Raw genomic sequence first — 21,539 nt, 5'->3', positions numbered from 1 at the left:
TCAAAACTAAATTACAAACTTTACCTAGTCTAGGGTTCTGGTGTATCTTCCAACATTTTATGTGGCTCTTGATCTTTTGTGTATCTAGCACAGAATTATACTTATACTAGAGACCTGGTGCACAAAAATTTGTGCACTCAGGGGGATCCCTCAGCCCGGCCTGTGCCCTCTCAAAGTCTGGGACCCCTCGGGGGATGTCCACCTGCTGGCTTAGGTCCGCTCCCTGGGGGAACGGGCCTAAATGGCAGTCAGACATCCCTCTGGCAGCCCGGGAGCCCCCAGGGGATGTCCACTTGCCAGTGGGGAACAGGCCTAAGCTGCAGTCGGACATCCTTAGCGCTGCTGAGGAGGCGGGAGAGGCTCCCGCCACCACCACTGTGCTGTCAGCTGTCAGCCTGGCTTGTGGCTGAGCAGAGCTCCCCCTGTGAAAGCGCACTGACCACCAGGGGGCAGCTCCTGCATTGAGCGTCTGCCCCCTGGTGGTCAGTGTGTGTCATAGTGACCAGTCATTCCCAGTTTGTTCTGCTGTTAGGGTCAATTTGCATATTACCCCTTTATTATATAGGATACGTCAAACTGCTTCATAATAAGATTTAAGACAGCTATTGCCAATGCTGAGAATTTGAATTAAAGTCACGTTCTGGCCTGGCTGGTGTGGCTCAGTTCAATAGCTGAGTGTCGACCCATGAACCAGGAGGTCACAGTTCAATTCCCAGTCAGGGCACATGATTAGATTGTGGGCTAGATTCCCAATGGGAGGCATGCATGCAGAAGGCAGATGATCGATGATTTCGTCTCATCACTGATGTTTCTATATTTCTCTCCCTCTCCTCCCTCTCTCTGAAATCAATAAAAACATATATTTTTTAAAAGTCACATTCTGTATAGATGCTCTGCCACAGCAACAAGCCATAAAGTACTTAAATGACAACAAATACCACAGAAATTTATTCAACTTAATTTTCAAATTAGAAGGTTGAGGCAAATGAGAATGGCTTTTAAAAAAAAAGGTTTCATTTCTGCTGAAGAAAATAACTTAAAAATATGCAACCATAATGAAAATATTAAGTTTTAAAAATTTGTTTGCTTGATTTTACTTACCATGTTTTTTCAAAATTAATAGGTATTTTAATTGTAACAAAAAGACTTACATACCTTATGTAAACAAGTGTCCACTACCCAATTGCACACATTTTCCAGGTCATCAGATACCTCAAGCCTAGATTTAACAAAATCACAGAGCTCCTCATTACTCATAACATCCCAGATCCCATCACAAGCCAAAACGATAAATTCATCATCTTCTGCTCTTAAAAGTTCATAAACCTCAGGCTCTGGAGAAACTAGTTGTTCTGTTGGGCCCTTGCCATCAACACACTTGTAATCATAGTCCCCCAGAGCACGAGACACTGCTAATGAACCATTAACACGCTGTATCATTACGCTGCCTCCTGCATTTTGGATACGCTCCTTCTCCCTTGGATTGCAAGGCTTGTGATCCTGGGTGGAAAAGCAGACTTGTCCATTCCTACACAGAACAGCACGTGAATCACCACAGTTGATAAAGTAGACATGCTTCGGTGAAATCATAACTCCCACTGCAGTTGAACCACTCCTGTCCATTCCATTTCTGAGGTCTGAAAAGTTACGCATGAATTCATCAATTTTCAAAAAGCCAGTTCTGATACCATTCTTGACATTTTCCACTGAAGGCTCATGAGCAGATCCTGATTTTGCAGCTGCCCTGAAGTCTTCATTATTAGTGATGTGTTCTAATAAATGTGTTGAGCAGTAATTTGCCACTCGGGATCCAGCATGACCATCATAAACTGCAAAAAATGACCAGTCTTCCAAGCCGTGAGGAATACCTACAACAGCTGTGTGTGCGTCTTCCATTTCCACTCTCCATCCTTGCATGCTGCTCAGGCCATAACGTAAACCATTCCCAGCACCATGAGCATTATGTTTCTCAGTTTTGGGTTTATCCAAAAATGCACCCATGTTTAATAATTAATCTGAAAGAAAAAATTTTATAGGTGTTATATATTTAAATCTGACAAAAGAATTCACCTATACTATCTCATATATTCTCTAGTAAGTCCTATCCAAGTATATTTTTCAGATTTATCTGAATTTACTAAACAGAAAACACACACACACACACACACACACACACACACACACACACAAAACAAGAAAATTTCCCTGCACATCCTTTTTCTACAAGAATGGTTTTGAAATCCTAGCACATTACAATCATCAAACCAATTAAATCAGAATCTCTGGGGATGGGACTCAGATATCAGTAATTTTTTAAAGCATCTCTGGTGCTTCATATGTGCAGCAAGTTGAGAACCACAGTTCTAGGAGAAAGGAAAACCAAGAAACAAACCGTGGTTAAATTTTTTTTTTTTTCACACTAAGCAACCTACAAGGTTGTTTTTCCATAAATTTTTTTTATAATTCAACTTATACAGTAACTCTAGGGTTCAATATATAGCACAAGAAATAAAAAGTAATGCTCTCTTGATCAGATGAGGAAGAACAGGAAGAGTGTGGGTGTGTGTTTGGGGTACAGGGGTAAAAGTGGTAAATCTCATTTTCGGTAATGGGATAAATAATTCCTAAAACTGGGGGGAAGGGGGATCAACAAGCACATGATTTAGAGATTTGAAGGTAAACTCCAAAGAAATCAGGAACTAAGATTTAGAAATGGCTGGTTCTGGTGAATCTCCATGGCCTTACAGAACTATGTTGTTCTTTAAACTATGTCAATGCTTATTTTAAGTTAAAAAGTTAAATTAAAGAAGCCTAAAGTAAAACAATAGCATATTACATGGTAAGATTTAAGGAACTGCATTTCAAATCATAAGCTAAACTCCCTAATATAAAGGTCCTATAAGAAAATGACCAAGGTGATAGAAAAATGGACCAGAAACACCCCCCACAAATGGATCTTAAAATATGTCCAACCTCATATTCATAAAGAAATGAAAATTAAGAACACATTGAGATATCAATTTCATGGGTCAAATTGGCAAAGACCAAAGGTTTGGTAATCATTTTCTCCATGAGATTATGCAGAAACTCACACTGCTGATATCATTGAACTGGTACAATCTCAGTAAAAGGAAATTTCATAAAATCTATCCAAAATTGCAATTGCACATATTCTTCAACCAAATTCTAAGAACATATAGGTTTACTTCTATATATACAAATATTCACTGCAGCACTGTTAGAAAAAGTAAAATATATAAAACTATCTTAGCTAAGCGAAGTAAGCCATTTGGACAAAAATAAATATCACATGGTCTGACTCATTTAGGGAATAAAATATTTTAGAATATAATAGAAGTAATCCTGCCGAAACCGGTTTGGCTCAGTGGATAGAGCGTCGGCCTGCGGACTGAAAGGTCCCAGGTTCGATTCTGGTCAAGGTGATGTACCTTGGTTGCGGGCACATCGCCAGTAGATGTGCAGGAGGCGGCTGATGGATGTTTCTCTCCCATCAATGTTTCTAACTCTCTATCTCTCTCCCTTCCTCTCTGTAAAAAATCAATAAAATATATATTAAAAAAAAAAGAAGTAATCCTATTATTTGCAGATTTTTAATATTTCCTACAACTTTTATGATATTATGTTAGTACAGTTTTGGTAATATTATATTTAAAATATTTTCTCTTAAAATATTAATGTTTAATGCATGTAATATATTTAAAATTGTTTTTCTTGAAATATTAATGCTTATTGAATGTAAATGGCTAATTATTTTTTATCTACAATCTTGTAATAAATTTATTTTGTATATTGTAAAAATAAATAAACCATCTTAGTATCACCCATTTGGGAGATACTAAGGAGAATCAAGATTCATAGTTGATATATAGGTAAAACATAATAGCCTACAATTTAAAAATATATATATTTGTGAGCATGCACACAAATATACATATTCATTTTCTAGAAGAAATACAGAACTGGAACCTCTGGGGAAAAGAAATCAAGAGGCTGGAAGACAGGAGTAAAAGGAATTCTATTATATAGTAGAGGCCCGATGCACAAAATTTGTGCAAGGGCCTTGGCCCCGGCCCCTGGCCTCCATGGCCTTGGGCCTCGGCCGTTGGGATACTTTTTATGGCGATGAAATTTAAACTGCAGGACAGATAAGAGAAATAACTACCTAAATAATTTCATTCTCTCTTTATTCCTTCATAAGTACAAATGACAGCTACTATGTCCAAAGGTACCTTTAGTTGCTTGAATCCATCTCTATAGTACAATGGCAGCAGACTGCCAAGAGGTGTGGTCAGAAAGCAAGCCCTTCAGGGACAACCAGGTGACTATCTGAGAGGGCTAATGTTCCTCTCACCTCTTGTTATTTCAATTGATTTTTGCTCCAGAGGATCATTATAATAAGTAACCAAAATATGCTTTTATCTTGTTTGAGGCACTGAGGAATAAGCAAATACTTCCATAGTGCTCATTCTGTGGCATGCACTGCTTAAATGCTTCACAAATATTAACTCATTTAAATTCTACCCTTTAGAAAAATTAGTATCAATAAAGCAAACAATTCTCAAAGAAATATTCAGCCAAAAATCTTTACAAAGTAAATTATTAAAAAGATACTACAAAATTCCCATTCTCCTTTCTACAGCTTGCACACTTTTCTAAAGGAGCCACATGGACATTGGGCAAACCTCGCTTAAAAAGAGCACAATCTGTCAATCCCATCTGCTTCCTATCAAAAAGGATGAAGTGGTGTCAGGAATGATTTAGGCCTATGGACAAGATTTTTTCCTAAGGGTTTCTGTTCTTTTGACTAAAAAGTAACATATATAGCAATAATAATAGTGCTTAGGTTTTTTTTGTATGAGCTCTGTAAGCCAGGCTTTATATTAAGAGATTGATGTTCATTATATCATTTACATCAAACAACAATTTAGTAAAGTTAGTACTATGAATATCTACACTAATATAGAGAAAGATGCAAATTGACTATACCTTCATGACACCCACCAGCCAATCAGGAGTGAGTGTGCAAATTAACATAACAAAGATGGCAGGTTAATTTACATACACAGTCATGGAGCGGCTGGGGGTGTTCCACACAGCCCCAGCTGCTCAGGGCCTCTGGGCAGCATGGGAAGGCAAAGGAAAGAATGCAGAAAGGTGGCTTCGGGCCTCTGGGCAGCGTAGGCAGGCGGAAAGGTGGCTCCGGGCCAGAACAAAGGCAGAAAGGCGGCCCCAGCTGGAGCGAAGGTGGTGCCGGCAGCCAGGGGAAGGATGGCCCATTCTTGCATGAATCTTTGTGCATCGGGCCTCTAATTATACTAATTTGTGCACCAGTGGGGCCCCTCGGCCTGGCCTGCAGGATCGGCCGAAACTGGCTCTCTGACATCCCCCAAGGGGGTCTCAAATAGTGACAGGGTGCAGGCCAAGCCGAGGGACCCCACCAGTGCATGATGAGGCCGGGGAGGGATGCAGGAGGTTGGCCAGCCAGGGAGGGACCGCAGTAGGGCTCCAGGGCGTGTCTGGCCCATCTGACTCAGTCCCGATCAGCTGGACCCCAGCAGCAAGCTCACCTACCGGTTGGAGCGCCTTCCCCCTGGTGGTCAGTGCATGTCATAGCAACTGGTCGACCAGGCAACTATCTGCCCCCTGGTGGTCAGTGCACATCATAGCGAGCGGCCTTAGCATATCATTAGTATATTACATTTTGATTGGTTGAACGGCCGACTGGATGATCAGACACCATATTAGGCTTTTATTATATAGGACTAAGAAAACTGAAATACCTAGTGTACCCAGATAACAAAATTTATGTAGCAAGTCATAATTCAAACAAAAGCAATAGCCTAGAACTGGCATTCTCATCTCACGGCTTAAGTGATTAATGCATTTTGAAGCGTTTTTTATTCTTTTTAAAAATCAAAATAGTGATATGTAAATGTTTGCAGATTCAAAAAGCAAGGGTACCCTAGCACAGAAAAAGCAAGGGTACCCTAGCACAGAAAAAGAGAATAGAAAAACTGGTAAAATCCAAATAAAACCAGACTCGATGTACGTCATTTCATGGTTACCTTGCCATCTCCCATTTATTTATTAAAAAAAAAAAAAGTTCCATCATTTCAATGTGTGTACATATGTGCTTTATGTTTTTTATTATTTATTTACCACAAGTAAAGGTCAGGAATTGTTATCTGTCTTTTAAATTTTTTTACTGTTTCACTCCATTACTGCTGTGTATGTGCTCCATGTGAATGACGTAGGTGCTTATGCAGGTGGGTTCCCACTTACGGCAAAAATCGCATTACGCGCCAAAGGAACGGATCTCCAACGTAACCTGTAACCCGAGGACCTACTGTAGTACAAATAATGGTTTCTTAGTTTAGACCAGCCGTGGGCAAACTACGGCCCGCTTGAAATGAATAAAACTAAAAAAAAAAAGACCGTACCCTTTTATGTAATGATGTTTACTTTGAATTTATATTAGTTCACACAAACACTCCATCCATGCTTTTGTTCCAGCCCTCCGGTCCAGTTTAAGAACCCATTGTGGCCCTCGAGTCAAAGTTTGCCCACCCCTGGTTTAGACAAATACACCATAGTAATGTAAGAAAACCAGTATAGAGGGGTACTAGCCTGTGAGTTTCTATACATCTAGAATTATTTCAAAATTAAATGTTTATTTAAAATATTAAAGTAACAGGTAAGCCTCAGTTAGGAAGAACTTTATACCAACCAATATGGTGCAAGGATTATAAACTGGCTATGGAAAATCTCTCTACCTGTGATTGTGCCAATCCCAGCTCGGAAATGCATCCTAAAAAAATGCCAAGATTATATAATAATTAGAACTCTGACCCAATATTATACTTCTGAGAAGTTATTCTAAATAACCCAAACTGTACATAAATATTATTTAAAAGATTAAACAAATAGAATACATCAGCATATTTTTAAATCTTTTATAACAAAACAGAAATAGAAAAATGGTTATATATTTGGAAATCAGTAATGTAAAATTCACCATAAAAGATCAAAAGAGAAAAATCTTTGTGCATAATGATATTCATTAGAGTGCTACTTATATTGAAAATAAAAATAATTTGTATTTCTAACAATAGAAGAATGGAGTAAATGTATAACTGGTTTCTCAACCAGGTGAGATTTTGTCCCCCAGAGGGCATTTGGCAACGTTTAGAGACATTTTTTTATTATCACAACTGGCATGGGGAGGGAGTGGAAGGGAGAACTACTGGCATCTAATTAGTAGAGGCCAGGAAGGCTCTAAAACATCCTATAATGCACAGGCCATCCCTGCAGCAAAAAATTATCAGTGATGTTGAGGCTAATAAAACCTCACCTACAGGATGAAGTATTATACAGCCATGGTCTACTAAGAATTTGGAGAAAACGTATTTTCAATTTAGGTTATGGAAAAAAAATAACACAATATATTTAAGCTATTTTAAAGGCAAATAAAGAATCCTATGGAAATGCAATCCCTCATTCAATTCCATGCCCTCTCCTAAACACAGCCACTTAAAGCAGGAGAGGAGTAGATAAATCAGGCTAGTTTCAGTCTTCCAAAATGCAATGCAGAGAGCCGTGTCAAACACTTCAAGGAAGCAAAGCATGACACAAGTGTTTTATAACAACTAAACTGTTGTCCTTTCAAACACGTGAAAGGATTACAAATTATATCACAGTGGCATCAAAATTATATTGAGCTGAAGACAGGAACAAATCAACAGATGCAGAAAGAGGCTTTGTCTGAACTCCACTCTCCTTACTACCTAAAAAGCAGTCTTCCAAAAGAACTAAATGAGACAAAAATCCCTCCCTTCAAAGGGAGGCTTCCAATAATGGGAGATTGACTTCTATCACCTGAGATGAGAAGTCAGCACTGAGATAAGACATCAAACATTGTCAGAAGACCACCCCCCTCCCCATCTACTCTCCTATTTATCTTTCCCTAAAAGTCTTTTGTTATTCCATAGTACCCCACCTCTCCATCCCCTTCCCCATTAAAATGGCATATCAACTCTAAATTCTAACTAGTTATTTGGGCTCCCATAAATAAGCTTTGTCTTTTTTTCTTGCTTCTCTGTATTTTTTCAGTTTAATTCACAAGCCCCTTATCTCACAAGAGGGTAGAGAAAGTTTACCTCCCACACATGCAAGAATGCAATTTCATTCTCCTAGGCCCATTCTTAGAAAAAAAATTTTTTTAATTAAACACACACACACACACACACACACACACTTTTTAAGACATCAAATTCAGCTAAATAAGAAATGACTAAAAAAGTGATGATAGTCCAACCCATGTGGCTCAGTGGTTGGGTGTCAGACACCTATAAACCAGGAGGTCACAGTTCAATTCCTGGTCAGGGATACCAGGAGGCAGCTGATCCATGATTCTCTCTCATCATTGATGTTTCTATCTCTCTCTCCCTTCCTCTCCTTTCCTCTCTGAAATCAATAAAAACATATTTTTTAAAGTGATGATAAACATAAATCATAATCAAATAGAAAAAATAAAACAACACTACTAGAAGGTGCAGGAAAGAGGTGACGGTATAGGTAGCATATATGTGTGAATTTCTTCTTTCTTGGGGGAAGAGGGTCACATTTGTTTAGTGTTTAAATAAAGTGACAGATATACAAGGTGTCCCCAAAAATGTATCCACACTTTGAATAATTATAAAGGCAGTGTTTACTAAATACATTTCATTTTCAAAATGTAACAGAAATCAGCTACTATAAAGAGTGGTAACTGAAGAATCAAAAGCAGATGGTAGAAGATAAAGTAGTTAATATTAGAAGTAAACTAACTGCCACATCTTTCAGATTTTTATTACATAATTATAAAGACAGCCATCGATGAAATAGATTATAAAATGCCTAAGTCACAGAAAGAAAAAACATGCCCAAAAGCAAGACAGTAAAATATTTTAAAATTTCAAACATTAAAAAGAGAAAGCAAATACAACTCAGAATAACACTGTCATGTTAATAGATATAAACTCACCTATTTTAAAAAAAGAACTTCCAAAACAAAATCCATCTATCTACACGCTACATTTTAAAAATTCAGCCACAATAAAGAGACCCAAAAGGTTGAACATGAAAGATAAAATGATATGGGCAACTAATGTAATACAAAAGAAATAATGGCCACGAAATTAATAGAAAATTTAGGTCATATTTGGGTGTGATGGGAATGAAAGAGGGAGAATTCAGTTTAAAAGATAAGAAATATAAATCACAAAGAAAATTTAAGTGTAGTGATAAGTCAAATAACACAATGCCCAAGTAAAAAATACAGGTAATACAGGAGGAGAGAACCAAAACAGAAAAAACTAATTCACTACTCTTAGCCTATGTTAGATCAAAAATAACAAAATAAATAAAGCAATATTGAATTATAAAATATCCATGAGTCTACGTGGATTAAAATAAATGACCGAATAAATGAATAAATGGGAGAGAATAGACGTATTTCCAGAGCATAAAAATTCCAAATAATTTATGTAGTTACTCCGCACTCAAATAGGTGGACCATAACTTCCCACCCTTTAAACTGGGCAAAGAGACTTTCTTTCCAAAAAGCACAAAAAGAAAAGGGGGTGGGGAGTAACTAACTTCACAGTGGAGAAATCAGACACACATTATCTGAGCCGAGTAATCAAGGTCAAATCAACAGTCATAATCATGTTTGCAGTATGTTCTCTTGATATAATGTGATGAAAACAGCATTTCATCTCTGGTCTTCTTCCCCAAGCCCCATAATCCCAGTCTAATCTCTAAGGAAAGCATTAGACAAATACCAATTGAGACATTCTATAAAATACCTGACTAGTACTCCTCAAAATTAGCAAGGTCCTAAAAAGCAAGGAAAGTAAAGGCAACTCTCACAGTCACAAGGGACCTAAGGAGACATGGTAATTTAATGTAATATGGTATATCCTAAATTAAATTCTGGAATAGAAAAAGAGACATTAGGTAAAAAAAAAAATAATGAAACCTGAGTAAGTGTGGGTTTTAGTTAATAGTGCATCAATACTGGCTCATTCACTATAAGAGCTCATCAGGCAGTTGCCACTGGGAATTTCTCAGATTTTGGGAAATATTCACCTGAAAACTTATTAAATGATTATAGTAAATTGGAGCTGTTCGCTAGGAATTCAGCTGGGGAGAGCCTGTATGTGGTCTCTCCAGTTCAACTACCTCAAGCTAGTCAGACTTCTTACATGGCACCTGGCTTTCCCAGAGGGAATGTCCCAAGGGAACCAGGAAGAAACAACTTGGCCTTTTCTGAGTGTCACCAGTGCTGCAGTCTGTTAGTTACAAGCAAGTCACTCCGCCAGCTCAGATTCAAGAGTAGAAGACAAAGACCCAACCTCTCACAGAGGAAAATTAAAAAAGAACTTGCAGCCCGGTCTGCGTGGCTCAGTGGTTGAGCGTTGACCTATGAACCAGGAGGTAGTGGTTCGATTCCCAGGCAGGGCGCATGCCCGAGTTGCAGGCTCCATCCCCAGCGTGGGGTGTGCAGGAGGTGGCCAATCAATGATTCTCTCTCATCACTGATGTTTCTATCTCTCTCTCCCTTCCTCTCTGAAATCAGTAAAAACATATTTTAAAAAAAAACAAAAAACTTGCAGACATGTATTAAAACTACCACATATGGAAAAAGACCAGAAGTTTAATTTGAAAAGTCTGAACTAGAAAGGTTCAGGATTGAGAGCCAGGATAAGAAGACTTACTGAAAACCAGAGTTAAGCTATAAATTTGTATAATGAATGCTGAAACTCTCAACTTCCCAACTCAACTTCCAGAAATTTTATAAATCTCAGGTAAACAACAGTTTTACTGCTCTCTGAGGAAATTCAACAGTACCAAAAGAAGTATTTTCAGATTACTTACATTCAGGAATACTCGAAATGGTCATGGGTCACAGGTCAGCATACAAGGAGGCCTATCAAATGACTGTCCTTGTCCATTCACACAAGACTTCCAAACTTAAACATGAATAGCCATCCAAAGATTACCAGACAATGAAGGAAAACATCAAAGATGAAACGCATAATAAATCAAAAGAAACAATAAACAAATCAGAAAAAAAAAACAGTGCAGAGTAGAAAAAAGAAAAAAGAAAGTCCTCAAGAGAAATGAGTACTGTATTCATGAAACATGAATGGGATGTTATAAAAATGTGTTTCAGAGAAATAGAACGTGCTCTTATGAACTAAGATGAGGACAGACCTTTGAAAATAAAAGGTTATGCCCTGGCCAGAGTGGCTCAGCTGGTTGGGCGTGCACCGAAGGGTTACCAATTAGATTCCCAGTCAGGGTACAAAGCCAGGTTGCAACTGGATCCGAAATGGGGGATGGGGGAGGACAAGCAGGAGGCAGCCCATACATGTCTCTCACTCTCTCTCCCTTCCTCTTTCTAAAAAAAAACAAAAAACAAAAAACAAAAAGTAGGATTCTCCCATCTCCCCCGCCCCCAATCCCAAAATAAAGAGACTCAAAATGGGAGGGAATACAATGAAGAAAGTTTTAAGATCAGTCCAGAGTAGAACATCCAACTAATAGATATTTCAAAAATAACAAGCAGAGAGAAGACATTTATCAAAGAAATGACTCAGAAAAGTTTCCCAGCACTAAAACAAGGTAAGTGATTGAAAGTGCATAGCGAAACTGAAAGTAGAGCCACAACAACAAGAAAGGTAACTGAAATTTCAAAATACTTCTAAAATAAAAAGCCTGAAAATTCCCAGAGGGAAAAAACAGGTCACATATAGAAAATCAGGAACTAGAACAGCACCAGAAAAACTCAGAGTAATAGCTGGTAAAGATGCACATAACTTCCTGTGGAATTGTCCGATTATAGAGTACCCATTGTAGAGTACCCACAAGGAGAAGCACACAATGATGCTGATGCAATGTAACACTCTATAGAAGTTAAAAGTATGGGTTACATCTGCATTTATCACCATGAATAAATCTCAAAAACAAAGCAAGTTGGAGGTCTGATGCTATTTATGTAAAATTACAAAATTTAAAAATCAATAGACTAGCTTAGATGTGTGAACATATAGCAAAATATTAAAAACATGCTTTAGTATAAAAACCACTATCAAGACCAACTTGATAATAACTTCTTAGAAACAAGAGAGAAAAGATGGAGTGATAATATTTAGATAAAATTAGTAACATTAATACCCATTTCCTTGAAAAATCTTACAGAAAAATTTAGTCAATCCAAAAATATGAGTACTTGTTCTGTTCAATTTATGGAGTGTGAAAAAGCTATGTAAACACATATGCAGAACAGAAACTGTTTAGCCAAAATAAATGTCACTTCTGTTTTAACAGACGCCTGGTTTAACACAAATAAAAGATCAACTCATTTAAATTTATCTGCCTACTAAATTTAGAGTCTTTAAAATTACTTTCAAAACAAAAGAAAAAAAGCTTTTGAAAAAGGGACCAAGTAGCCCGGCCGGTGTGCTCAGTGGTTGATGGTCAAGGCATGCACCAAGAGGTCACCAGTTTGATTCCCAGTCAGAGCACATGCCTGGGTTGCAGGCTTGATCCCTCCCTGGCGGGCCTGTAAGAGGCAGCCAATTGATGTTGATGTTTCTCATTTCTCCCTCCCTCCCTCTCTCTCTTTCCCTCTCTTCCTCCCTCCCTCCCTCCCACTCATCAATAAAAACTTATTTAACAACAACAAAAAAGGGGAGAGGGGGACCAAGCAAAGGGGAGAAAAGTTTCAAAAGTGCTACAAGAAACAAGACATGAGACTTAAAGTTTCAATATTTTCTCAAAATGCAATATGTAAGTACTTCTATATTATTGGCAAATAATGGTTTATACACAACAAATGTCCTATGGTATATAATTCTTTAGTGAAGTATTTTTATAATGTAAATGATCATTCATATTAATATAGTAACCTATATGATAAATGATTTTCTAATTCAAAACAGATTAAACACAGCCATAATTATCACTCATCCCTCCTAATACACCATCAAAATGTAGTTGCGGAATTTTTTAAAATATAAAACAAACAACAATAAAAACTTACGAGAGAGAAGACCGAAATAAGATGTGTGCCACTGTTACTGGAACATTAAGTTCCTTTGTCGCTTGTGGGAGTAAGGTTTATGCTGTATCTCCAGAAAATGAATTTTCTAAGATTTCCATGTGGAAGAAGGCTTTATTGGCGTGGAGTTACATTTCTCAGGTTCCAAATTCCCCTACCCCTTAAGCCATTTCTGGAAATGGTGCAGCCAGGGTTCTAGCAGAGCCAGAAGTAAGGCCATTCGGTTCCATGTTGCAGCTGGGTGAAGTTCAGCATCTAAGCTAATTAAAGTCTCTCAATCCATGAGTGGAGTCCAACATGGCTGTCCACCATGTCTGCACAAGGGAGCGCATCCCCCTGCCACAGGAGAGCTAGGAACCCCGGGAGTGAGAGGAAGAGAAGAGAGCAGGGAGAGCTCACTTCTTTGTTTGGAAGTTTAAATATTAAGATTTCATGGGCTTGCAGTGGCCATGCCATTCTGGCCACATATTTGTTCCCAGGTCTAACTGGCAAACAGGTAGACACCTATGTCATCCAGACCTTTACTGGGCATGCATTTGAACTGCCTTTATCCAGTACCTTCCCCCACTGATTAGCAGGGACTAGACTTGGAGAATGTTTAGTGCAGCTTTTAGGCAAAGCTACTATTTGGTCTTTCCTTGCTCCTTTCCTGTTAAATAATAAACAGGTTATTACAACAGCATCACGATCAATAGGGAGAGAGAGAAAAAATCTTTGTAAGGTGTAAAACAGATGGAAGCATGATGACTAATTAACAAAGGAGAATGGAAAGATCAGAAGTTTAAAATATGCAAGTAGCAAATTAGAAGTAGGGAGAGACTCCTAGACAATTCCAGAACTCAGCTTTTGGGAACAATATGGTGATTCCTCAAAAAATTAAAAATAGGCCCTGGCCATGGCCAGTGTGGCTCAGTTGGTTGAGCATGATCCCATGCACTGAGAGGTCCACCGTTCAGTTCCCAATCAGGGCACATGTTTCTCTCTCCCCCTCTCCCTTCCCCCTTCTCAAAAAACAACTTTTTTTCAATAAAAAAATTTAGATTAAAAAGAGAACTACCATATGATCCAGCAATCCAAAAAAAGAATTCAAATGTCTAGAAGAGATATTCACACACCCATGTTCATAGCAGCATTATTCATAACTAGAGGCCTGGTCCACGAATTCATGCATGAGTGGGGTCTATCCAGCCCGTCCAGATGGAAGCCCATCAGGGAGCACAGGCGGGGGGGGGGGGGGGGGGGGGGGACTGGCCCCGCTGGCCCCCGCCCCCCGATTGGGGTGTTAGGGGCCGCCAGTTGTGCCCATGGTCCTGCCATTCCAGTCGCTGGGCTTTTATATATATACTAGAGGCCCGGTGCACAAAAATTTGTGCACTGGCGGGCGGGGGGGGGGGGGGGGGGGGGGGCGGTGTCCCTCAGCCTCACTTGTGCCCTCTCACAGTCTGGGAACCCTCGGGAGATAAGGACGTGCTGGCTTAGGCCCGCTCCCGGGTGGCAGAGGGCAGGCCCAATCCCTAGGTGCAGCCCCTGGTCGGGCTCAGAGCAGGGCTGATTGGGAGGTAGGGGCGCCGCCCCCTGTCACACTCAAGGCTGGGTAGATGGGGAGGTTGCCACACCACCCCCTGTCACGCACAGAGCAGGGCCGATCAGGGGGTTGGGGACTCCCCCCTGTCACGCATAGAGTAGGGCCGATGGGGAGGTTGCGGCTACACCCCGTCACACACAGAGCAGGGCCCATGAGGGGGTTGGGGTGCCGCACCCTGTCACACACAGAGCCGCAGGGCTGATCAGAGGGTTGGAGAGCTCCCCCCTATCAGGTACAGAGCAGGGCCGATAAGGGGGTTAGGGCGCCTTCCCCTGTCATGAACAGAGCAGGGCTGATAGGGAGGTTGTGGCCCCACCCCCTGTCACACACAGAGCCGCAGGCTGATCAGGGGGTTTGGGCTCTGCCCCCTGTCATGCTGCTCCAGGGGCCAGGAGGCCTCGGGGCTCCGCTAATCCCAGTGCTGGGAGGCCTCGTGGCTCCGCTTGACACAGGGGCAGTGAGGCCTCCCTGCTCTGCTGATCCCGGTGCTAGGAGGCCTCGCTGCTCCGCTGATCCTGGTGCCAGAAGGCCTCACGGCTCCGCTGATCCCGGTGCTGGGAGGCACATTACCCTTTTACTATATAGGATAGAGGCCTGGTGCACGGGTGGGGGCCGGTTGGTTTGCCCTGAAGGGTGTCCTGGATCAGGGTGGGGGTCCCACTTGGGTGCCTGGCCAGTCTGGATAAGGGGATGATGGCTGTTTGCAGCTGGTCACACCCCCTTTAGGGTGGGGGTCCCCACTGGGGTGCCTGGCCAGCCTGGGTGAGGGGATGATGGCTGTTTGCAGCTGGTCACACCCCCTTCAGGGTGGGGGTCCCCACTGGGGTGCCTGGCCAGCCTGGGTGAGGGGCTGAGGGCCGTTTTCAGGCTGGCGGGTGACTGAAGCTCCAAACCTCTCCTTTCTTTCTTTTTTTTCTTTTTTATTCTTGGATTTATTTACCTTTGATGGCTGTCACTGGAACTGAGAGCCGGCTTTCTCTCTGAGGCTCGGCTCCAGCTCTGAGACCTCGGCTGCTGAAAGCAGGTATCTGGTTTGTTTGGGTTCTATAATCGAAACACTGTTTCAACTCCAGCTCTGAGGCCCGGCTGGCTGAAAGCAGGTTTCTGGGGTTTTGTTTAGCTTCTATATTTGTAACAATGTTTCTTAAACTGCAAGCTCAGAGGCCGGCAGTGGCAGGTGGGGAACGTTGGCTTCCTCCGTCACTGAAGCAAGCAAGCCTCCTGTTCGCTTCAAGCTGCCTGGCTGCCGGCCACCATCTTGGTAGGCAGTTAATTTGCATATCGCCCTGATTAGCCAATGGGAAGGGTAGTGGAGGTACGGCTAATTACCATGTTTCTCTATTATTAGATAGGATAGATAGCCAAGACAAAGAAGCAACTCAAGTACCCAATGATGGATGATGAAAAAATAAGCAAAGTGTACGGGACAGCACTCCAACCAATGAAGCCATATTGGCCAGGGCATTAAGTCTTTAAAAAATAAAAAAAAAGCCAGAATTTCTACAGTTAGAAATGTTATTTTGGGGGTTTTCATTTTGTGAAGTCACAGCCAACTTGATTCCTGGAAAGTTCTGTGTGTTAATGCATCTATTGAGCCTTTCCCCTTGTGTAAAAGGAGGCATTTTCCAAACAAGTTTGTTTTATATCTCTTATTGGATCCTTGTGTGGCAAACAGATGGGAAGTTTTCATTTTAAGGTCTTTGCACTGAGATTAACAGTCAAGGGAGTTTTCCTGAAACAGATCTGAAATTGTCTTTTCAAAAACAAATCCGCACAGACATGTGCTTCAGAAGCTATTGTGGGGATGTGGTTGGACCCTGTTCCTTTGCCTCTTTTCTCCCTCTTTTACTTTTTACAAAAATAAAAATAAAACACAAATACAAAAAAAAAAAAGCTTTGGGGGTTAAGAATGGAAATGGAAAGTCATCTACATAAAAATAAGAATCCAAATTGCATGGGACTGCCCATCAGCAAAACTATATAACAGAAAATTCCTTTGAAGTTCCACAGAAAATCAAATGATAACATCTAAAAGAATCATTAAGTAGTTGTATATATATATTTTTTAAATTAAAAAAAATATTTTTAATTGATTTCAGAGCGGAAGGGAAAGGGAGAGATAGAAACATTGATGACAAGAGAGAATCATTAACTGGCCACCTCCTCCTGCACGCCCCCTTACTGGGAATCCAGCAGGCAATCCGGGGAATGTGCCCTGACCAGGAAGTGAACCATGACCTCTCAGTTCATAGATTGATGCTCAACCACTGAGCCATACCAGCCAGGCAGTTGTATAAACATTTTTGTTAAAGATAATGCAAGTAATTACCAGAAGAGCCCATAGATATTACAAAAAAACTATTGTTTCTGGAGAGCACTATTTATTCTCTTCATTATAAGCCTTTTATGCCATTTATTTTGAACTGTGCTCGTATTAATTTTTAAAAATTGTTACATATAAAAGTATTTTTACTGAGTTGTATAGACTCTATAGATCAGCAAATTAAAATTAAGTTAACCATATTTTCTTATAGCTTTCCATTGTGAAATATGAAGCATGTTTCTCTGAATTTAAAAAGTTGGTTGTCCAGGAAAAAAATGGCATTTAGAAAGGAAGAAACCAAAGGCAAAACAAATTTAAGGGAGACATACTTGCTGATAACAAATAGTAATTATACCATTCATAACAGCAGTATGGTATGTTATCTTTAACCAGAATACTAAAAATTTGTAATTCGTAGCAGAAAAAAAAAAAGCAGAAACAGCACACAATTTTAACTTTATGTTGTGGATTGTATAGCCCTATATCCCTGACTAAGCACCCTAAACTTTTAAACACTTTACTTTGAGGTTAAGAATCACTGACATTTCTGAGTCAAATGATCCAGGTTTCCTAAAGCAGGGGTCCTCAAACTACGGCCCACGGGCCACATGCAAATACAAATATTGTATTTGTTCCCGTTTTGTTTTTTTTACTTCAAAATAAGATATGTGCAGTGTGCATAGAAATTTGTTCATAGTTTTTTTTTTAAAACTATAGTCCGGCCCTCCAACGGTCTGAGGGACAGTGAACTGGCCCCCTGTTTGAAAAGGTTGAGGACCCCTGTCCTAAAGTCTAGAAAATTCTCAGCTAAAATCTCTTAACATAAGAGATGCACTTTAGCCTATCTATTTGCAGTTAAAAGCACGACTCTAAAGCCACACTGTCTAGATTTGCATTTATCTCCTACATTCTAGATGACTTTGGTCAAGTCGCTTAATCTTTCTGTGCCTCAGTGGCTATAAAATGTGGAGAATAATATCTACCCTCAGAGTGTTATCAGAATTATAAAAGCTAATACACATGAAATGCTTAGAAGAGTACCTTTTTCTATTTTCAAATTTTAATTAGGCCACATAATTTCCTAAGCGTTACCAAGAAATGTTTCTATGATGTTAACTAAGTACTCCTCACTAACAGCCTGTTGCTAGATACATTGCCCAGATAGATTATTAGTACATGTTTTTACTAACATGTCACTAAAGTTAATAATCTATACTAATGAAAGGGTAATATGCTAATTAGACCGGGAGACCTTCCAGACAAAGCCATGGTGGTGGGGCTGAGGCAGAGGCAATTAGGGGCGATCAGGCCAGGAGGGGAGGGCAGTTGGGGGCGATCAGGCAGGCAGGCGAGTGGTTAGGAGCCAGCAGTTCCGGATTGTGAGAGGGCAGTTGGACATCTCCTGAGGGGTCCCAGATTGGAGAGGGTGCAGGCCAGGCTGAGGGACACACACCTCTGCCCCGTGCACGAATTTCATGCACCGGACCACTAGTCTACATATATAAAAGGCTAAGCGACCTGCCGACTGGCCAGTAGGTATGATGCACCAGGGGGCAGACGCTCAATGCAGGAGCTACCGAGCAACAGCAACTTTGCAGAGTGCCCTCTCGCACTCTGGGACCCCTCAGGGGATGTCCAACTGCCCGATCCCTGCAGACCAGGCCGAGGGACACCATCTTCCAGAGGGACCCCACTCACTCTGCAGACGCCCTTCGAGCCCTGGCACCGCCAGGGAGGGACCACAGGAGGTTGGCTCCAGGGCGTATCTGGCCTTTCTCGCCCAGTCCCACCCCAACGGCCACCTTCTAATTAATTTTCTTTCAATGTGCACAAATCTGTGCACTGGGCCTCTAGTAGTAGTAATAAAATCCATACTCATCATGTTCAAAATGATGCTTGAAAAGAGGTACTAAAACCAACCCAGAGCTATACAGAGCATATTCTTTCACAAATATCTGCATCAAATCCTAAACGCTAGTCTGTCTAACTGAGAAGCAAAGAAAGAATACTCTCCCCCTTCATTAAACTCACTGATACAGAACATGTGGCTCTATTCTTCCCTATAATTCTTAATGCTCTCAGTATTAAGTTCTCGCTTCTTCCAAATCAACTCTGGTGTATTGTAGTATCAGTGGCATTTACTTATATTTCTGAAATAATAATAGATAGAAAAAGTTAAAAGATTTTGCTTAATTGTTAAATTGACACTTTTAACAGTTTTTAGTATCATATTTAGATAACTAGGCATTAGCCACACCTAGCTCCAACAATAAAGAGATATTATTGATGGGAATATGCTAGACATTTTAAGGATCCTTTAAAGGTTGAAAAGTACAGTTCTAGATTAGATGATGAAAACAAATCAAGTAAGCCACAGATTCTGTGAAATTAATTTATGATAAATAAGGTTCACCAGATATGAGAATAACTTAGATATTCTTGTTCTAACTCGAAAGTGTAGCTAGAAATTTCAAATTTAGGACAACAGACCACTCGCCTAGCTCTTCAATGAGGAAAAGGTAGGTCAAAAAATGGAAATAGCTTTGTTGACAGTGGCATTTGCTTTAGCTGCAAATTTAATGAGAAAAACAAAAATCTATCACTGTTTGGATATGTATAGTGTGCTATAAAAATTAGACTAAATGCCTATCTACACTGTGACTAATATGACTTCAGGCTCTATCAGATTGTCCTCAAACTTTGACAGCTATGCTTTTATGCCAGAAAACAATGCTATATGAGATATGCAAGGAAAGAAAAATAAATATCACAAATTTTACATTCAGTAAAATTGACTTTCAAGTATAAAGAGTATAAACACACTCTATGAACATGCAAGACCTCAGGGAATATTGTTCCCATAAGCCCCTCCAGAGGAGCCAGACTTGAGACAAGGATGTTAGGAGTGAGGATGAGGAAGAAAATGAGAAAGGGTCTCCTGAATGAGAATACTGGAGAAATGACATTGGGAAGAGTAGAAACCTCATTCCCAATTGCCATCAGGGTTATTAGCTCAGATCCATCGTGGACTGTCAAAAGCTAGAAACACCAGATTCTTGGGTATCAAAGATGCATTTAGCATGGGTCACAGAATTTGGAGAATGCCCTCTCTCATGCCCTCTCTCTTAAACCACCACTCTCCCTTCTCAAGATTTCTTCTTTTTAAGGTATGGGCTTTAGCACGAAATAGACTTGAATTCAATTGCCAGCTTGACTACTTACTGTGTGACCCTGACCTAATTATTTCTAAAAGAGTAATAAAAGCACCCATATCACAGAATTACTGTGTAGGTCAGTGTCTGATATCAAGTAGTGCTTTAAAAGTATTAATTATCATTACCATTACAATCCACAAAACATACACCTTAGTCCAGTGGTTCTCAACCTTCCTAATGCTGTGACCCTTTAATACAGTTCCTCATGTTGTGGTGACCCCCAACCATAAAATTATTTTCGTTGCCATTTCATAACTGTAATTTTGCTACTGTTATGAATCGTAATGTAAATATCTGATATGCAGGATGTATTTTCATTGTTACAAACTGAACATAATTAAAGCATAGTGACTAATCACAAAAACAATATGTAATTATATATGTGTTTTCTGATGGTCTTAGGCGACCCTTATAAAAGGGTCGTTCGACCCCCAAAGGGGTCGCGACCCACAGGTTGAGAACCGCTGCCTTAGTCTATCATAATTAACTTAATACATAGATTAAATCCAATGTATTCAAATTGAAAAAAATATTTATAGTATGTTCCAGGATCAACTATTCATATATAAGTTGACAGATGAGAAAATATCTAACATTTGGAGAATGATTATTCTATGGATAACATCTTAAACTCCCAAGTTTTTCTAACTAAGCTTAGCTATATTTAAATATTCTTTAATAGCTATTTCTGAAATCCTTTCAATGGCTTCTTCTTTTTTAAATTGATGTTTAGAGGGCAAGGGAGAGGGAGAGAAACACCAATGCAACAGCAAATCATCAATAGGCTGCCTCCTGCATAACCACTACTGGGAATGAGCCCACAAACCAGGCATGTGCCCTGACCAGGAATCAAACCAGCAACCTTTTGGTGCACAGGACAACGCCCAACCAACTGAGCCACACTGGCTAAGGTTCAATGGCTTCTGAAACTAGTAAACCAGAAAAAAACACTTTACTTAACTAGATATTATCTGAGTATTTTATTATATTTTAGTTTATTTTACATAAATGTATATTTGCTTATATTTCAAATATAGCAAAATCACTGCCATTTATCTGAATTACCATCTCTTATAACTTGGTCAGACACATAAAGGGTATCAACAGTGTTAGATAGCTTTACTGTGAAAAAAGGCCAATTCACTACAAAAACCTCAGATTGGAGTCTAATCCATAAAATTTTATTTTACTTTCCCAGTGTTGCCTAAGACCCCCTGGGCTGTTGTTGTTTTCCATATAATAAAATGCACTCATCTTACGTGTGTAGTTTGATTGAGTTCTGATAATATA

At 39.9% G+C, this 21,539-nt stretch overlaps 1 protein-coding gene across 3 annotated transcripts in view; it reads right to left on the bottom strand.

Annotated features, from left to right (window-relative positions):
* PPM1B (protein phosphatase, Mg2+/Mn2+ dependent 1B) overlaps positions 1–21,539 on the bottom strand; it is a 69,511-nt gene that overhangs the window by 34,389 nt on the left and 13,583 nt on the right. For all 3 annotated transcript variants that reach the window (XM_070429125.1, XM_070429126.1, XM_070429124.1), the window contains exon 2: positions 1,156–2,015. In XM_070429125.1, the coding sequence (XP_070285226.1) occupies positions 1,156–2,001 (846 nt within the window). In that variant the 5' untranslated portion in view covers positions 2,002–2,015. The remainder of the gene's footprint in view (positions 1–1,155; positions 2,016–21,539) is intronic.

The sequence above is a fragment of the Myotis yumanensis genome, unplaced genomic scaffold (genome assembly GCF_028538775.1).
Source record: "Myotis yumanensis isolate MYYU_CA2020_CCGP unplaced genomic scaffold, mMyoYum1.0.hap1 SCAF_11, whole genome shotgun sequence".
Taxonomy (NCBI): domain Eukaryota; kingdom Metazoa; phylum Chordata; class Mammalia; order Chiroptera; family Vespertilionidae; genus Myotis; species Myotis yumanensis.
Note: the sequence above shows the minus strand (reverse complement) of the source record. Positions and strands in the feature narration are given on the sequence as shown.